At 37.0% G+C, this 19,803-nt stretch overlaps 1 protein-coding gene across 1 annotated transcript in view; it reads left to right on the forward strand.

Moving 5' to 3' along the window:
- The window catches only part of LOC139708985 (solute carrier family 2, facilitated glucose transporter member 5-like), a 41,773-nt gene extending 22,698 nt beyond the window's left edge, over positions 1-19,075 (forward strand). The window contains exons 3-8 of the mRNA XM_071620953.1: positions 8,386-8,546; positions 9,255-9,379; positions 14,431-14,546; positions 16,792-16,954; positions 18,429-18,622; positions 19,064-19,075. Of these exons, the coding sequence (XP_071477054.1) occupies positions 8,386-8,546; positions 9,255-9,379; positions 14,431-14,546; positions 16,792-16,954; positions 18,429-18,622; positions 19,064-19,075 (771 nt within the window). The remainder of the gene's footprint in view (positions 1-8,385; positions 8,547-9,254; positions 9,380-14,430; positions 14,547-16,791; positions 16,955-18,428; positions 18,623-19,063) is intronic.
- The last annotated feature ends 728 nt before the right edge of the window (positions 19,076-19,803 follow it).

Here is a 19,803-nt window from a genome sequence, read left to right on the forward strand (position 1 = left end):
GCATTTGGCCCAGTTTGCGTTTACAGTGAGAACAGGCCGGGCTCGGCCGCGGCCGCGGCCGAAGCGGGCGAGACTACCTCCAGAGCTTGGCCAAATGCGCGGCCGATTTTGGTACCGCATTTGGACTTTGCGCGTTTACAGTGAAATGAAGGCCGGGCTCGGCTCACTGTAAACTGGGTCATTGTCTACTATTTCGTCTAAAGCCCGTTTGGTCTAATCCTCACTTGGTCTAATGCCTAGTTTGGTTAATTATCGTTTTGTCTAAGGGGGGGGGGGGGGTATTAGACGAAAGGAGCACAGCCCACTTAGACCAACTGGGAATGAAGCAAAGTGGCAATTAGACTAGGTCAATAGATGAACTGGTTGTACATGGAATTGGGTTAAATCATGTGGGTTGAGACTAATTGGCAACTAGACGAAATGGGAGTAGACTAAGTGATAGATCACCATTCAGATTGGCACATACTTCAATGTTTCTTTTATTTTATTTTTTTAAGAGGCGGCGTCAGTCATGGGTTCAAGGGAAGGGAAACTATTTTGACCCTATTATTCTCGTGAATCCCCTTTGTTCCAACTCACGCGGTTTTCACATTATCGAGAACAATGTTTCCTGTTTGAGTGAATGAAAATTACATGGAACTCGTGATGCACAATGGAATTTCTTGACACAGTCACCTTTTCTTGTCTTGACATAGTCACCTTAGCCTGAATTGGCATTAAAAGGCATCTCTGAACATAATTTCTTCTTTTTCTATTGAAATCGAAAGAGCACTGACGACAGCTCCGATGCAGAAATACACGGAAAATATATTTTTTTTTTCTTTTCACTCGACATAGAATCTTCATAACAGATCGAGTGTACTGATCATAGAATAAAAAAAAAAAAACAACTTTAGTAGTCAAGTACTTGCGTCATTCTTCTACTCTGGCATGACGAATTCTTTCATGTAGATGTTGTCTATAGGATGTTGCACATGCATGGCATTACCAGTACAAATGTATTTAAAAGAGCCCGTCGCAATGTACAGAATTGTACTGTACCGTATGTCCAAAAAAAAAAAAATTACAACGGGACCCTCCGCAATGATATCTTTAAAAATTGTGGATCAATCTAAATACAAATTCAGGGTATGAAACTATAACTCACTGCTCACATCTTACAGAAAACTCCATTCGATTTGCTTAGTTTATCAGTGGTTAAAGAGAAATGAGGAGTTTTGTAGAGGATGTCAGAAATCTCTTACCTCCAAGTTCTGTCTATCGTATTCACACACAAGAGCATCGAAGTGCTGAACTTGGAAAATCAGTCTCATGACAAGCTTTACAACAATCCATATTTCTCTCTGACCACTTAACCAAATTGAATGGGGTTTTCTGCAAAATAGAGCTGAGACGTTTTATTTTAAGACTCTGAAGTAGCATTTACACAGTTGAATCATATTGGATGTTATCAATGCGAATATCTGATTGTATTTTTTGGAGGGGACATACTGTATGTCGTCCATTATTCAGCGTACTAGTATGTGTGCGCAACGTAAGACACCGCAGTTAATGTTGGGTGTTCTGCCAGGTTGGATCGGTCTTCAGTCTTTATTCAGCTTTGCATCAGTTTTTGCCCGCATTTTTGTATACATTTTATCAATTATCAAGAAACATTGAGTCCTTTCATGCCTAACATCGTCAAAATCGGCTCAATGCATAGATTATCCCTGTAGTAATGGACTCACATTCTATCCATGAAAACCAACCAAGGAGTTTGACCCAGGAAATGACCGAATCTATGCAAGAGGTCGTATTCTCTGACTCTGAAAAATAAATTTTGACAGGTCTTGAGATAATTCAAATAGCAGCGGTGACCTTTCGACTAGTTTTCTCCCGATCATAGAGCACAATCGTTTTCTGTATAAATAATAATTATACTCATTGATATGTCTGCATTGTAGTGGTGTGCCCAGGTATCGTTCAAATACCCTCCTGTTGGAACTATAAATAGCGTAAGAAATCTTTTTTTTTTCACTACGTTCATTTTTCAAAATGTGCATAATTCGTGAGAACGACATCGACAACCTTATGTACCACCTCTCATGATTTATTGACATTCAACACAATACGGTATAGTTCTCTCTTTCCCGTCTAAATACAGCTAGACATTATAGTTTGTCTATTTTTTTTTTTTATTCTTCAGGACAGCGGTGATGTGTGCCTTTTAAAAAGAAAGAAAGTATAGTTCTCGCATGAGAATTGATCAACTGAAATGAAAAAATGACTCCCAAATTCAGCGAGAATTAGTGAGGAATTTCCCATACTTTTTAAAAGATATTTGTGTTTCTGTGTGGGTAATCAGGCCATCTACTACACTGTATAGATAGGCAGACATTCCGTACTTCTGTTCGTAAGATCAATGAACAGAACAGTTGAAGGTCCTGAAAATTGGATATAACATTTTCAAACAAAATAAAATACGGAATTTGAAAGTCTTCCCATTTTTTGTATGAAAACCTGGATTTTAGTTGAAACCTTAATGAAAATTATATGAGACGATGACGATGATGTCATTTTTACAATCAGAAATGTTGAAGATTTGTGTATACAGGTAGCTTGGAGACTTGTGAGTTGATAATGTTATCAATTCATCTAATTTGCATACAATCACATGATTGTAATCATTTTTGTCCCCTATTCTGGCAAAACATGCAAAATTGCAAAGTTTTTCAAAGCGATGGTATAGTTCTGGTTGAGATGGTGATTCAGATTTTATGTTTTTGCGTGAAAATTAGAAGCTACTTGTGGAATATTTAAGAGCAAACATATTGTAATAGAAATTCAAAGTTTATCTGATGAAAATCCGTTTTGAAATGGCTGAGATATCCAAAAGCAAAGTGAGCCTTATAAAAATGTGGTCAAGCATTGAACAGGACCTCTGTTTTTGCATACTTTAGCCATTTCAAAACTAATTTTCTGTATATAAATCTGAATTTCTTTAGAATTACATGTTCATTCATATGGAGGTTTCTCATTATCTCACAAAAAATGGAATTCTGAAGCTCCATCTCAACCACACAATATCATCCCTTTAACCTTTTTATATGAAACGATTTCAACGTCTCTCATACTCTTATCTTTTAATTGGTACTCTATCTTTATAGTCACCTGATGACCAATGAATGGAGATTCATTTTAATGCCGCATATTATAGTCCAGGCTAGAAGGCACCCAACCTTGTTTTTTGATATATACAATGTTTTTTGATGGTTTCTTGTCAATTCGAGGGTGCTGATTCCAAATCCGATTGATGCCACTCGCGTAACCTTGAGCATTTTCGACAAAATGCAAAAATCCAAAATGGCCGCCAGATATGCTAATTCGGCCGTGATAAACACAATAATGTGCATTATATGACCAATTATTCCACCAAACTTTGTACATTTCTGTTCCTAGAGTTACTCCATCTGCATTTGCAAGCGAATTTTCATTTCATATAGGTTCAGTTAGCATTTAAAGCTCATTTTTGTTATTCAAAATGGCCGCCATTCCTATGCTTATGTACTATATGAATGGCAAAACATATGCATGGAAATATAGAACAAATTTACTGTATTTCCAGTCCCGTACCTACGCTATCATAAAGTGTTGCTTGTGCAATATGTTGGGTGTCACTTACAATATATAGGGGGCCTACATATATGAGCATTTAATATTCATAAACCTTACGATGTTGAACACAATTTCTTATATATTTCATTTTGTCTCAACAAAAGTCTCAACAATATAAGTTCACTAAACGTCTCGCAAGGAATCAATGTACCATCATATTCTACATGCCGGTTGAATATAAAAATGTAATACTAACACAATATATTAAGGAGCCTAGATACATGGTATTTATCAAATAATGTTAAAAATGGAGAGGAAGCTAGAAAGCAAAGCTTGTAATATGCATTCCCCTAAAACCATATTAACAAAGTACAAAAAAAAAAATCCTATACAGTAAGTGCAGAGATACATGGTTGCGGACAAAAACACATCGGACATTAATGACACGACTAAAAACCCTTTACACTGTAGATTTTTTTTTCCAGCAAGGAGTTGGGGGGGGGGGGGAGGGAGCAGTCCTGAGACGAGTTCGAAATGGATCATAACCTCCATCACTTTGATATGACTTAATTTAGGAGTGCCGCCTTGATATTATCGAGCAAACCTGATTTTCTTCTTGAATTAAAACAACAACAAAAACTGTTGAAGGCATAAACGAAACTGTCCTAATGCAATACCGTACAAACTGTTCATTAAACATCACCCAAGGAGCAATGTGAGATACCTCTTTCAGTTCTCTCACAGTTCCTAGGTGTTGATAATATACACTTTGACATCATGATCTCATTCAGTCTTGTCTTAAAACTAAAACTGTCATTTTTATTGTCTTTAAAGAACCCTTTAATTGTATGTTTAGCAGCAGGCGACATCAGCCCCAAATGTGCAGAATTCTCAGGCTAAAGATGCATATTAGTCCTGCAATTGTTTTAATTGCAACCACATCTGGTGATGTTCAGCACTTCCTCAGGGGTTAGAGGGCGATTACTTGCCATAGAAATAGGATGAAGACATGAAGACTTGCTTGATCACCACCCGTTGAAGCCCTGTGGCTTTGTTGCAAGGCCAGAGACAGTGTTGTAGGTAACTTGGGTGGTATCAGAGATGACATCAGACCAGCATCTGCACCAACTTGTTTTGGGGTCAATGTTTTCTAGTTACAGTAGGGAAATCTAGGCTTGTGGGATTTCAGGCGCATTGATCATGGCAGGTTGTTCAAGGGGGCATTTCATGAAGTGTTTTGTCAGATCTTTTCTTTTTGACAAACTGTTATAAGCTATTAAATCCTTGCATCTGATTGGCTGAGAGCAAATTTGTCAGACAAATTTGTCAGACAAAACGCTTCATGAAATGCCCCCCCCCCCCCCATGCTATCATGTTTGGAAGGTCAGGATATGCGTTGACGGCACTGGTGACACTGGCCATCCTTTCCTTCCAGTGTGAGGGAGAGTGATCGAGTGTCAGTGAAGGAGGGTGGACTTCCTTAGCCTATGCTTGGAAGGCTTGCCACAGAGAGCTACCTTGAACATAGCGTTGGCAAGATGGTTACTAAGATGGAAGGCATGGGTCTGATGATAATCTAACAAAGGTTGGGGCAAAGTCTCCAGAAGATGATGTACTCCACTATTGTCTTGAGATGGGTCAGTACTCGGCTCATGTCATCCAAGGACTTTCTATGAGACGTAAAGGCAAGATCATCTGCAAACTTCCTACGTGAAGTGAATGTAATGTCACCACATAGCCTATGTTAAAAAGACCTCTAGTGGAGTTAGTTTACAGCCACAAGTAAGGAGGCCATCATTCCGAGTCCTAACACAGCTGGTCTGGTTACCGAGAGCAATCCTGAATCTGCAAATGCTGAAGATTAAAGACAAGCAGTGTGAAGTTGTTATAACACTGCTTTCAGAATGAGGCAGCACTGTACAGATCTCAGAGTCTCCCTCGACATCATAGGCCTATACTCAAACACATTCACTCCGAAAAAACGGTGGTAAAATTCATCTACCATATATAATTCATCTGGGTTAACATTAAAAACTTTGGGGCATTGTTTTCATTTCAGAGATTTGACAACAGGAAGTGAGGTGGTCCCTTTTTCCAATTTCCCCTGCCTCATGTTCTTTCTCGGATGAGGGGACTGAAAAGTTTGTATAATATCGCTTTTAGATAATGTAGAACAGGACAGTTAATTGGAAATTTCATTTGTGTCATCATCTAGGATTCAGCCTTTTAATTCAGTAAATCAGAATGAATGATTTAATGTTGAACATCTCAAGGCAAGTACTCTCTAAAAAAATCGAGTGAAAATATTCACTCTTAAAGGAGTGAATAAAAAAAGAGTGGATTTAGAGTGAAATTGGAGTGCATTTTGAGTGAAAATGTTCATTTTCACTCGTTTTAGAGTGACCTCAGGGATCACTCCAAAATCTTCGAGTGATCCCTGAGGTCACTCCAAAATGAGTGTAAATGAACATTTTCACTCAAAATTCACTCCAATTTCACTCTAAATTCACTCTTCTTTGTATTCACTCCTTTAAGAGTGAATATTTTCACTCGATTTTTTTTTTTAGAGAGTAAGTATCAAATGTTCATATCTAATAATTCCTGATAAACGATCTTGATGTTGGCGTCAATTTAAGTTTTGGTGGATTTTTCCAAATACCTAGGGAAAAATTCAGATTGAGGTAGCAAATTTGGATGTTTGCATCAAAAAAAAAAAAAACAGCCTTTATTAGTAACAACCTTCTGATTTATAATCAGCACACAAATTGAAAAACAGTGTACCTGAGTGACAGAAAAAAAAAGATTATTTTTTTTTATTTCACACGCTCTGCCGTTCATATTGTGCAGGGGTATATGAGTGGCATCCATTTTGAAGTTTTGTATTAAGAAGAATATAATAAGCCTAAAAACAATAAACTTTCTGTTTTTTTTTTTGCTTGTTTGTTTGCTTGTTTTGCTAGTGGCACTCATCAGATTTGCATTGCACAAGCAAAACTTGATAAAAGCGTAGGTATGTGACTGAAAATTCGTCTTCTATTTCTATGCATATTTTTTGCCATTCATATAGTAGCCTACACTCCGGGGCATGAGTATAGGAGTGGCGGCCATTTTGAATTGAAAATAAGCTTAAAATACTAAATGTACCTCTTCAAATGAAAAATTTCTTGCATGTGCAAGTAGAATTACTCAAGGAACAAAAATTTAAAAAACTTTGATGGAATAATTTGTCATAAAATTGACATAAATAGGATTATCATGGCCAAATTAGCATATCTGGCGGCCATTTTGGATTTTTGCGTTTTGCCGAAAATGCTCAAGGTTACGCGAGTGGCATCAATCGGATTTGGAATCAGCACCCTCGAATTGACAAGAAACCATCAAAAAACATTGTATATATCAAAAAACAAGGTTAGGTGCACTTTCTATGGAGCCGAGCCTGGACTAATTATGGACGTGCCAACAGTTTAATGTTGTAAATCTTATTTTAGTCCAATTATTGTCTGGTCATCGTCCGTTCCGGCCACCGCCTCCCCTCCACATCCGCCGATGATAAGATAAAATTATAAAATCCCATGCCTATTCTGCCCCTTGGATTCTTGCCTACATTTTCCATGGAAGTGAATGTTTTTTAGAGAACTCTACGTGGAGATTCCTACGATATTATGCTGAGTCTAGTTGACGAAACTATAATGGCTTACCTCCCCACCCCATCACCAGCACTATTGATTCTTCAGAACCAATTTGAATACAAAGATCATACAAGGTCCAGTTTGTTAAGAAGATGCAATGGACTTTGTACTCAGGACAGTAGTGCACAAAGTTTACAATCTGTCCATCGGAGATGCCTTGGGATGTGAACTCTTGGACAAATTCCAGTGACGTAAGGGCGTTGCTATAGTGATGATAGAATGAATGGTGTATTTTGATATCTGTTGAGCACCAGTTAAAACTTCAATAGTCTCAAAGGAAGAAAGCTCATTTGTTGTTGTTGTTGGTGGTGGTGTTTTTTTTTCCTTTTTTTTTTTTTGGGGGGGGGGTTTCTACAAAGATGACCAGTCTTAAATAGAGACTATACATCTGTAATCACCACTTAGTTTCGTTTTCTTTCGTGTATATCAGGCTGAATGGAAAAATCATTTCTCAACATTTTCTCTTTTTCCATTACTTCGAATTCATTTCAGCTACATTGTAACAGTGATGTATCCATAAAACAGGAAGACGTTAAATAAAGAAAAGAGTGTAGTAATGGTAATGATGATAATAAAAAACCAAACAAACTGTGATTAATGATAGTGATTATAATATGTTGCTACTGCTTCTTCTACTTTTACTACCTCTATTTTACTGCTTCTACCACTACTACTATCTATTTCTACTACATTATACTCATCATAGTCATCATCATCGTCATCACGATAATCGCCACCGCAGTTTAACTGGGATACCTCTGTAGTAAGACCTGTGCCCCACTTAATAGAGACTGAAATGTGATTCATTCAAATACTATAAACGATATACATTTAAGTGCAATGTCCAACACGTGAACATCACTAACTAAATGCATAATTATTTCACTATTATGTATAATGCACCTGTGTATACACCATGTGTACACCGAGGATAGGTTTTGCCTCAGTCGTGAGGGCAAATATTGCATGTGTTTACACAAAGGTATATAATAATGATAAATGATCATAATGCTGATATACGTCTAAAACTCTAGTGACTTTTGACTCTTTTTTGACCCTTGACCCTTGACCCTTGACTCGTACCTCGTTATATCATCTGCAGCATATGATGGGTTTCTTCAACGAGTCGCATTACCACCGCCACGAGGTGTACCTCATGGACCACTCGAGTACCTGGCTGTGGGCATTTGTCGTGGCTATCGTCTGTGTAGGCGCCTCCGTTGGCGCCATCGCCTCTGGGTACCCTAGCAACCAATTTGGCAGGTAAAAACAAACAAACAAACAAACAAACAAACAGACAGACAAACAAACAAACAAACAAAAACAGCCCTGTCAACGGACTACAAATGTCAGTAATTCTATTGCAAACGCACGAGCGACTGGGACACATCGTGACGTCACAGAGGGATTCTGATGTCCAAATCCGTGCTTCACAGTATATACTACTATACAAGAAGTTATTAATCGATAAATTAGTAATGTTATGATGTAAAGATGATGGATGATCATTCTAAATGGGATGATGTTAAACAACGACAATATGATATTGAGAACGACTTCATTCATGCTAATAGTGCCTGTCGCAGTTAAGACTGGAGGGGTTCTGTAGCTTAAAGAAAAACAAAATGAATGAATGAATAAAATAAATCAAATGAAAAATACATAAATATCTATAAATAACACCAAAGATAGTGAAATGATTACTAAAAGATAGACGGATTTTACGTGATTTGCATTTACACTCAACTGTTGATGTGGTTAATTGAGAATAAAAAGAAAGAAAAAATATTCCACTTTAGCGTCCTTTGGACAATATCGACAAAGATAAGGTATGCGAGTCGATTATTAGGCATTTGAATTCCATGACTTCAAGGATCATTATGTTTTTCGTAAATGACATTCAGATATGCATTGATGTTAATTTTGTTTTGTTTTTGTTTGTTTGTTGTTTATTTGTTTGTCTGTTTAAAGGAAGAAGACCATACTCGGTAATAATATTTTCTCCGTGACGGGGGCTGCGTTGATAAGCGGGAGTTACTTTGCCTACTCCTACGAGATGGTTCTGGTTGGGCGCTTTGCAGCTGGCATCAGTGTCGGTAAGTTACATTAACCCTTTGCTAGTCAAACGGAATCCTCATGTGCCACGTGTAGTTCACAGGGACCTCAAAAGAGTTTTAGCTCTGTCTAAACCACGTAAATATAGTAAAGGAAACCATCCCTGCTGGAAAGAACACAGTGCAGGTCCCACGGCAGTGTGAAACACAATGTGAGACACAACGTGAAACACATCGTGAACACAGTGTGAAATCTCTTCACACTGCATGTTAAAGGAAACCTCCGGATGATTTTCATATTTTTACATTTGAACCACTATGAATTAGTTATACTGAGGACAGAGTTTCAGTATTTATGATAATTGGGATGAAAAATAAGAATATTTTCGAAATTTATAACAAATTGCAATGAACAAGGATGATGACATGGCAGGTTCGCCATTAGAATGCATGACTTGGGGCTCTTGGAGGCAGAACAAAAGAAGAAGGTATGCATAGATTATACACAGGTGAACTCGCAAGCAAGCGGTATTGTAATGGAATTACACTGCTACATTTCTGGAATATGTGAACCTCCTATGTCATCATCCTTGTTCAGTGTAATTCGTTTAAGGTTTTTCAAAGTATTGTTTCTCTGCTCAAGAACCACAATAACTTCCACAAATCTATAGATGGAGCTGTTGATTTATGTACTATATGATGTGAAATTATGAAAATCGCCTGGAATGTCCCTTTAAATTCGAGCGTTTTAACACTGTAAACACACATGGTGAACACAGGGTGAAATTTGTCCTCACTGTTAAATTCGAACATTTTCATAATGTGAATACACTGTGAATCATAAATTGACAGTGTGAATCATCAATTCACAGTGTGAAACCAAACATTACTATGTAAACTCTCTGCAAAAAAAAAAAAAAAAATACACCACTGTGTGAAATCATCGTCACAGTTCAAAATTCGAACGTTTGCGTCGTTCATGTGAACACATTGTGAACACATTGTGGGACACTGTGTTCTTTTCAGCTGGGATGTTTAAAACATTTCAAAGGAGCGGTCCTATGGAGTTTAGTGGAAGGCTTCAATGCATAAAAATTATGTTTTAAATTATGGAATCTATTATTACCATTAAGACATTAGATAAGCAAACTTTTTTATGCAATTTCACACCTCTCATTTAAAAGTCAGTCATTTTCACTCAGCATCTATTCTAACCCTTTTCGCATCTTTCATGTTAATTACATATTTTGACGTTTTTCTTTTCCCTTTTAAATGATATGGTTTTTTAGTTTGTGTTTATATTCGTTGGATGATATCAGATGAAACTAAATAGATTCAAACTGAAACTCAACCAAGAATGAGGGAAGAGGAAAGAACCAAAAGCAAGAGGTAGCAATGCATTTCAAGGTGTCATGAAAGATGTATGCAGCGATAGAAAAACTTGAATTAAACAGGGAACACGGCATTACTGTTACGAAGAACGGCATCGTTTAGGGGAAATTGTGTATTAGGGACGTCTCGAAAAGACCTATTACGATATGGTTCGTTGAAAATGTATCTTAACAATTTGCGTTGTATACACATATATGTATTGTTTATAAAACATGATGAATATAATAACTTTCTACTACTTGGTTCGTTGAAACGCACGGGCGCACTACTATTCTATAGATGATGACTGGCGGGGGAGGGAACATACCGAATGTTCCACCCGAAGGGTTTGACATTCTATTGAGGGAGGTTATAATTCGTCTCGGGGCTTATAGTCAGGTCGCTTAGTGAAATTACCGTTACACGGCGGATAAAAGCATCAAATTTGGCATACAGATTCCTTTAGGACTATTAAACAATATTAGAGTAGGAGCCCTCTGGAATTTTTCGATTTTTAGGGTGAAAATGCTAAATTTTGATATTTCTGTATAATATGATATATATATACTGTATTGCGTAAGTAATTGTCAGGTCGCTCAATGAAATTACCACTACACGACGGATAAAAGCATAACTTTTTTTTTCACACGGATTCCTTTAGGACTATTAAACAATATTAGAGTAAGAGCCCTTTGGAATTTTTTGATTTTTAGGGTGAAAATGCTTAATTTTGATATTTCTTTATAATATGATATATATACTGTATTGCGTAAGTAATAGTCGGCTCGCTTAGTGAAATTACCAATACACGGCAGATAAAAGCATCATTTTTTTCACACGGATTCCTTGAGGACTATTAAACAATATTAGAGTAAGAGCCCTCTTGAATTTTTCGATTTTTAGGATGAAAAAGCTGAATTTTGATATTTCTTTATAATATGATATATATACTGTATTGCGTAAGTAATAGTCAGGTCGGCTAGTGAAATTACCATTACACGGCGGATAAAAGAATATTTTTTTTTTCGCACGGATTCCTTTATGACTATTAAACAATATTAGAGAAGGAGCCCTCTGGAATTTTTTGATTTTTAGGGTGAAAATGCTTAATTTTGATATTTCTTTATAACATGATATAAATACTGTATTGCGTAAGTAATAGGTCGCTTAGTGAGATTACCATTACACGGCCGATAAAAGCATAGTTTTATTTCACACGGATTCCTTAGGACTATTAAACAATATTAGAGTAGGAGCTCTCTGGAATTTTTCGATTTTTAGGGTGAAAAAGCTGAATTTTGATATTTCTTTATAATATGATATACTGTATTGCGTAAGTAATAGTCAGGTCGCTAGTGAAATTACCATTACACGGCGGATAAAAGAGTCATCTTTTTTAAATAGAGGTATAAGGGCAAAAGAGGAGAGTTTTGGGACCTGATTTTTACTTAGTTGTTACGAAAATTCTTACCGCGTTCGTCATAACGGGAGTGCACTGTATCCACAAATAAATCTTACTGCACTGAACAATTATTTCAGTGTAAAATGAGTCTCAGAGCATGGGAGTAGCAGGGGTGGATCCAGGAATTCCGTGAGGGGGAGGGCGCCTTTACAAAATTAAAGGGGCGCATGCCTCCCCCTCCATCTTTTCTTTTTATTTCTTTGTTTTAACAAAAAATAGAAGGGGTTTGCCCGGTGCGCCTCCATGCACCCAGATCCGCCACTGAGTAGGAAAACTGTTTATTTAGAAACTATCTTCTGTCTGTTTAAACTGTATACATTATATTTGATTAGTATATAATATATGTATATAATATTTGATCAGTAATTAGTTCTACCAACTCCATGTTTCAGATACTTTGATGTTAATCATGGTCTCATGTTTGGTTTTATGTTTTCAGTTCCATGACAAATAAATCAATTCACAACAGATCTGAACTTATATGTTATCACATTCCCCTACTTACGCAATACAGTATATATATCATATTATAATGAAATATTAAAATCCAGCATTTTCACGCTAAAAATCCGAAAATTCCAGAGAGCTCCTATTCTAATATCAATGAGTAGGTCCTATAGGGGATCACCTTTCCAAATTTGGTGCTTTTATCCGCTCTAACTAACGGTAAGCCCAAATGTTGACATTAAGCAACCTGACCAAGGGAATGTGATAACATATAAGTTCAGATCTGTTGTGAATTGATTTATTTTGGAATTTGATTTCGTGTGTGTGTGTGTGTGTGTGTGTGTATTCCTTAAAAATTTCAGGACTCTTACTATGAGGAATCCGTGCGCCAAATTTGGTGCTTTTATCCGCCGTGTATAAAGCAAGACGATAAAAAAGTACGCAACAGAACAAGCGAACCACCCCTTTTTAAGTTGAGGGCCGCCCCCTTTGCCCTACCCTTCCCCCAGCCGTTCAGAGACTTTACATTTAATACGCAAGACTATAAACAATGCTCCTACCGCAATGTCCAAATTCAGGTTTTAAGCCAAACTAAAAATAAAGATATGTATATGTCATCGTATCACCTATCTATAAGTAATGTCACATGAAAAGTGAAGGGTTTGCCATAAGTGTCGGCCATTTTGAAATTTGATCTTGTGTGTGTGTGTGTGTGTGTGTGTGTGTGTGTGTGTGTGTTTAGTCTAATATTGTTTCCTAGTCCTCAAGGAATCCGTGCGCCAAATTTTATGTTTTTATCCCCAGCGTATAGAGCAAAACGAGAAAAAAAAACACGCAAAAGAACAAGCGAACAACCATTTTGTTTATATAAAGGGGGGGTTCCGCCCATTTTGCCCTTCCCCTCCCCCAGCAGTTCAGAGACTTTACATTATACAAGAATATAATGCTCCTAACGCAATGTTAAAGCCAAGGTTCTAAAGCAAACCGAAAATACAAAAACAAATGAAATATATTGTCATCGTATCTCCCATATCACATGAAAAGTGAAGGTTTTGCCAATTAAGTGTCGGCCATTTTGAAATTTGATCATTTTAGTGTTTTTCTACCAAAATCCCGGAGGGCTCCTACTCTAATATTGTTTACTAGTCCTCAAGGAATCCGTGTGAAAAAAAGTTGATGTTTGTATCTGCCGTGTAATGGTAATTTCGCTAAGCGACCTATTACTTACGCAATACAGTATATTATATCACATTATAAAGAAATATCAAAATTCAGCTTTTTCACCCTAAAAATCGAAAAATTCCAGAGGGCTCCTACTCTAATATCAATGACTAGGTCCTAAGGGATCACCTCTCCAAATTTGGTGCTTTTATCCGCTCTGTAACGGTAAGCCCAAATTTTGACATTAAGCGACCTGACTATTATAGCCTCCCGAAGTAGCGTTCAAACCCTGAGGGTGGCCGTTTGGTACATGTTCCCGACAACAAAAGTCATCATCTGATGGGTTAGTCAAATCAACTTTCGTACGCATTGCAATAATCGGTCATCTGCTTTTTCGCATTGTATGGAATAGGCAAATTTATCCTGTCGATTGCGTGAAAAATATGATTGTTCAATCGTTGGGTATTGTTTGTCATTTGTTACGTGAAAATATTTTCCCATGGGAGAACATTACAAAAATGTTCTGCCCACGGGCGAACATAACCAATATGCCTCCATCACGTGACTGTCCTTAGCCAATCACTAACCGGTATTTGACTAACTTATTTAATATTTCATTTTGTTTCCCTCCACTGACCACATCTTAATACAGGAGTTGTTTCAGTGGTGATCCCACTCTACCTGTCTGAGATTTCGCCGACCCCTCTGCGAGGAATGATCCTATCGATGCACGGCGTTCTGTGCAACATAGGTGTTGCAGTGGCCCAGGTAAGAGCAGCGAACCCGAAAACCTTGTTGTGGATTGAACGGTGTCCTCGTTTTGTTGGTTGTCGAGAACCTTCGTCTAAACACACAGGTGTGTTAGCACATTAATATATGAAAATATGAACATGAGTGTAATATGTATTATATAACGATAGCACTGGCAATAATAGTAATAGTAGTATAGCGGTAGTAGTAGTAGTAGTAATAATGATAATAATGATAATAATGATAATACTAATAATGATAATAATAATAATGATAATAATAATAATGATAATAATAATGATAATAATGAATATCATTATCATTATTATTATACATATAAAGTAGGCCCTACATAATATGACATCTAAATGATAACACATTGAGGGTTGGTAAAACTATCAAATCTCATTAATTTGATTTCTATACCCATCGATGATAGCAGTGCTGTCAAGAATACTGCATAAGTGCTGCTTGCATGAACACACTAAAGATTTGCTGCTTTTCAAATGATCAGAAGATTGCTATGTAGGCAATGTTTTTATTTTTCTTAAATCTCACTCTGTGATAAATCACCAGACTGTATTTTCAAAAAGGGGATCCTCATAGTATTTCTAAAGAGCAATACAGACATTGCAATGATTATAATTTCCATGTTTTGGGACCTGCGTGCAGGTTGTCTCTCTTGTATTTCTTACTTTCCATATATCCCTCTGTGCAGTTGACTAATATTACAATAGTATCTTTCAGTCAACGAAAATCGTATCCTGAATAATTATATTCGTCGATCATCGGTCATCGACTCCTCTGAAAGGTTACTGAACTTTAGGCGTTCCGTAAAACAAATGAGCTGAATTAATGATTCTACCGCAAATTTTACGTGCAGTATTAAATCCTCTCGTATACAATACAACGCTCACCGCGTTTGTCCTGTGGGAAAATTATCAGAAATAATTCACCATCCCGGAATCGAATGAGGTCCATAAATTTGTCATAATGGACAAAGGGGTAGTGGGCTCGGGCATTTCGCTGGAAGTTTACATTGCTGTTTTTATCTGACTATATCATGCATTATATCTAAACTAAGCGAAGTGCAAGTGTGTCTGAAAGTTCATGTGACACAGCTTATCTTATAGTTCATTAGGACAGCGTCATTGTTTTTGTAGTGATTGTTATGGTCATGGAGAATAAAAACTAAATTGTTGATGAAGAGTACGATAGGGGGTGTAATCCTTGTGAGAATATTCCTCGTGCTGTGATATTACTTGGAGGTATTTTGTTTTAATAGCAAGATAATAACTTCCGATTTCCTATTATGCGAAACGGCTTCCAAAAAAAAGACCCTCCCCCCCCCCCCACCCCAACACACAGACTGTTAACAAAAGCAAACACAGGGCGAAATGGGTTGAACGAATTGGCAAAGACTAACCATAATGTACGTTGTATCAGAAATGATGGGGGGTGATCCTGCATTCAGTTTTTTGTTTTCTCTCTAAATTCTTGTATTCCACGAGCTTTCTTATCCACGGACAAACTGCGCTCTGTTCCCCTCGGTGCAGAAAATAAACTTCATTAAAAAGGCATAGAATGAGACGCCTCTTAGCAGTTCACCCCGTCTTCGAGGGAAAAGAGATAATCCTGATGCACTTGCACGGTATACCTGCAAGAAGAAAAAAAAGATATGCACAAAGCTACCAAAGAGTACACATGAAGTGAAAAACAAAATGGAGACCTCATCCTATATTTTAAATCTCTGGGTCAGGTTAAAAGAGGTTAAAAGTACTGTTTACCATTGGGAGCAGTGATTTCAAAAAAAAAAAGATGTTGGAGTTATCACTTATGTATATGATTTCGCAATAAAGCCTAAATACAAGGAGATTACTTTTTTTCTCTCACTAAACCATAAGTGTAAACGGTTTAGTTTGGTTTAGTTGTTTTTTGTGTGTGTAAGCATTGCTCACATTTCGTATATTTTGATAATACTTAACATTGATTATACTGATTATGTTTTTACACTGGTTATTTCTATTCCTAACTCACACTTTAGAAAAATTTGATGATTAGTATGATGGGGTCGAAAGTCTCCACAAAACAAGGTAGGTACCTACTTTATTTTAGTTTTAGCTTATTTTAACTTTGTCACACTTTATCCTTCTAAACTCATTGTAAGCTATGTGAAATCATAGAACGTATACTTCTTCGCCATTAGAATGAGAACTATATGCTCATAACTTTTCATTGTGTTATCTCCTATTTTCTTATCAAGACCCTCGGTTTGTACGTCTTTACTGGTGAGAATAGCTGGCCTCTCCTTACGGGCATCCCAATCGCTGTGATTAGTCTCTTCCAAGTCGCTACCCTTTCACTCTGCCCCGAGACACCGAGATGGTTGCTGATCAAGCGGCGGGATCGGAGGAGTGCCACTAAAGGTATAACGACTCTATTCAATATCTGTTCAATATATCCCCATGAATCTTACCTCTATTACCTCTATTTAATATCTTTTCAATATATCCCCATGAATCTTACCTCTATTCAGTATCTGTTCAATATATCCCCATGAATCTTAGCTCTATTACCTCTATTCAATATCTGTTCAGTATATCCCCATGAATCCTAGCCCTATTACCTCTATTCAGTATCTGTTCAATATCCCCATAAATCTTAGCTCTATTACCTCTATTCAGTATCTGTTCAATATCCCCATAAATCTTAGCTCTATTAGCTCTATTCAATATGCTGTTTAATATCCCCATACTCTATATCCTGTAGAGTAATGTTTGATGCTTGCCGAGCTTTATAAAGATAACTTATAATCAGTTGGCTAAGAGTATAATGAAGACATGCTGGTGATTATCGTCAAATACTTTGTCGAGCAGATGCCTACTTCTGTATTTGCCAACTTTCTTTCAAGCAGTCACCAACGAACAGTCAAATCTTTTATTGACCGGACAAACGTAATATCCACTCATGAAGCTGCTGTTTAACAGATACTGAACAATTCTTGACATCATTTTATCATTATAATTCTTATAGTATTGGTCAAATCTTTTATTGACTGGAGAAACGTGATATCCACTCATCAAGCTGCTGTTCAACAGATAATGGACAATTCTTGACACCATTTTATCATTATTATTCTTATTAATTGTATTGGTTACTAGTGCCAGCGATGTCATCGACCGGTCTATTATGTCACCGTGACTTGGCAAGATTGTAACGCTGAATAAACAAGAGTTAACGAAATGACTTTCCTATGCTACCTTTATGCAGGAAATGACAAATCCCATTGTAATCGATGCAAATCTCCGGAAACATCAAAAATCTTAACTAAAAACGAGACAAACTGTGTGTATAGTGCGGTAAACATGATAACGGCTAGTAACGTAAACGTGATAACAGCGCATTTGATAAAGATAGTGTTGACATGCAGAATGTATCCTTGCTAATCAATGTAGTTTTCTCTACTGTCTCTTGTGTGCAACAAATGCATTTGGCATGAAAGGCTGAGGGAAAAAAGAACAGAAATATATTTGTATGTGTAACCGTTTTAAAAGCAAAATCTACATCTTGTCGCTCCTCTGCATGATCAGTAAAACAGACCATATAATGATAGCTCGCAGTCAAAAGTTGAAGTAAAAGTTCCCAGAAAGTTCGATAAGTTCGAAAGTTAAAGATTCAAAAGTTCTAACTATTGAATGGTGTCGTCGTCATCATCGTCGTCATCATAAACGTCATCATCATCATTATTGTCATTATCATCATTATCATCATGATCATCATCATCATCATTATTGTCATTATCATCATGATCATCATCATCATTATCATAATGAACATCATTATCATTGTCGTCATCATCATCGTCGTCATCATCTCTTCCTCTTTGTTTTCATCCTCCAGCTCTCCAAAGTCTTCGAGGGTCGAAAAACGTGACGGAGGAGATCGACCGAATAGAGAAAACCCATCTCGGCAGCGGCGGCAAGGATGCCGTCGGCATCGTCGACATCCTTCGACTCCGTAATCGAGAGTGGCGAAAACCGCTTTTGATCACCATCGTTTGCAATTTGTGCTGCTCAATGACGGGTGCTAATGTGGTATGTATTAAAAAAAACAAACAAACATGTTTTAAAAACTAACTCTAGTAAGACCATGATAAAACGATCAGTACCTGATTAGCATGGAGGTCGTTGACTACTGGCAATATACTTTCAGACCTGGCCCCCTTTTATCAAAAGAAATAATCGATTATAAATTGTCTTACCACAACGTAAAACGTATAGTTATTTGCTGGACCTCTTGAGTTGCACTTTGAAAGGACCTGTCAAATTTCGATACCTCTGACCACAAACAGTTATTGATTGTTGTTTTTGTTCGTTTTGTTGTCGATTGTCATTATTTTTGTTGGGAGGAGGAGGACAATTCTCTTTGACCTTAATACCAAGGCCAATGGTATATACACAAGATACTTCTTTTTTTTTCAAAGTGACTCCTTCGATAAGATTTCCACCTGTACTCTTTTAACCCTGCAATGAAAGGCAGGTAAATGATCTTTGTCTATTATTGCAATAATGGCGCTAATCATTCTCACATGGTTCTACTTTGCTCCGTGCAATGCATCGGGCATTGACCTCTAGATAATTGTGTTCTATTATTATTTCTTTGTTTTCTTTTTTTTCCAAAAGATCTGGTTCTACCTCGTTGAAATTTTTCAAACGGCTGGACTCACGGCTGGACAAATTGGTATCGTCACTGTGTGGATCGCAATCGTGAATGCTATCGTCACTTTTGTCGCGGTGTGTATATAGATGGATCAACATTTTGAATGGATCCACAAATAATGTCAGTCGAAAGCTTACCTAGCTTTTTCTGTCCATTATTTCTGTTATCCTTGCTCAGTAGTTCTATGATTCTTATACGGTGACACGATATTTGCTCATGCGACGATTGCTTGGAATGGGGTTTTAGGTTTAGTTTGATATGAGGATTAAAATTGGGGTCTAGAGTGCAAATATTTCATGGGAGCAAATGCCACAGGGGGCAGTGTCATGGAACCGATTGTTACAGGTATTTGTAATCAGTCATGGATGGTTTTTTTTTTCAAATGATAGAATTTACTGATTTCTCGAAGCCACATAATTTTACAGAGGATAGATAAATTGCAAAGTTATTACTTCAACACAAAATCATTTCTTTGGTACAAACAATTTAAACACTTATCTGTGTTTTTTATGGTTTTTTTTAAATATCTAAATAACTCCTTACTAACAAACATACT

This window comes from Diadema antillarum, unplaced genomic scaffold, assembly GCF_040938485.1.
Source record: "Diadema antillarum isolate AM-2024a unplaced genomic scaffold, OU_Dant_1.0 seq00001393_RagTag, whole genome shotgun sequence".
NCBI lineage: Eukaryota > Metazoa > Echinodermata > Echinoidea > Diadematoida > Diadematidae > Diadema > Diadema antillarum.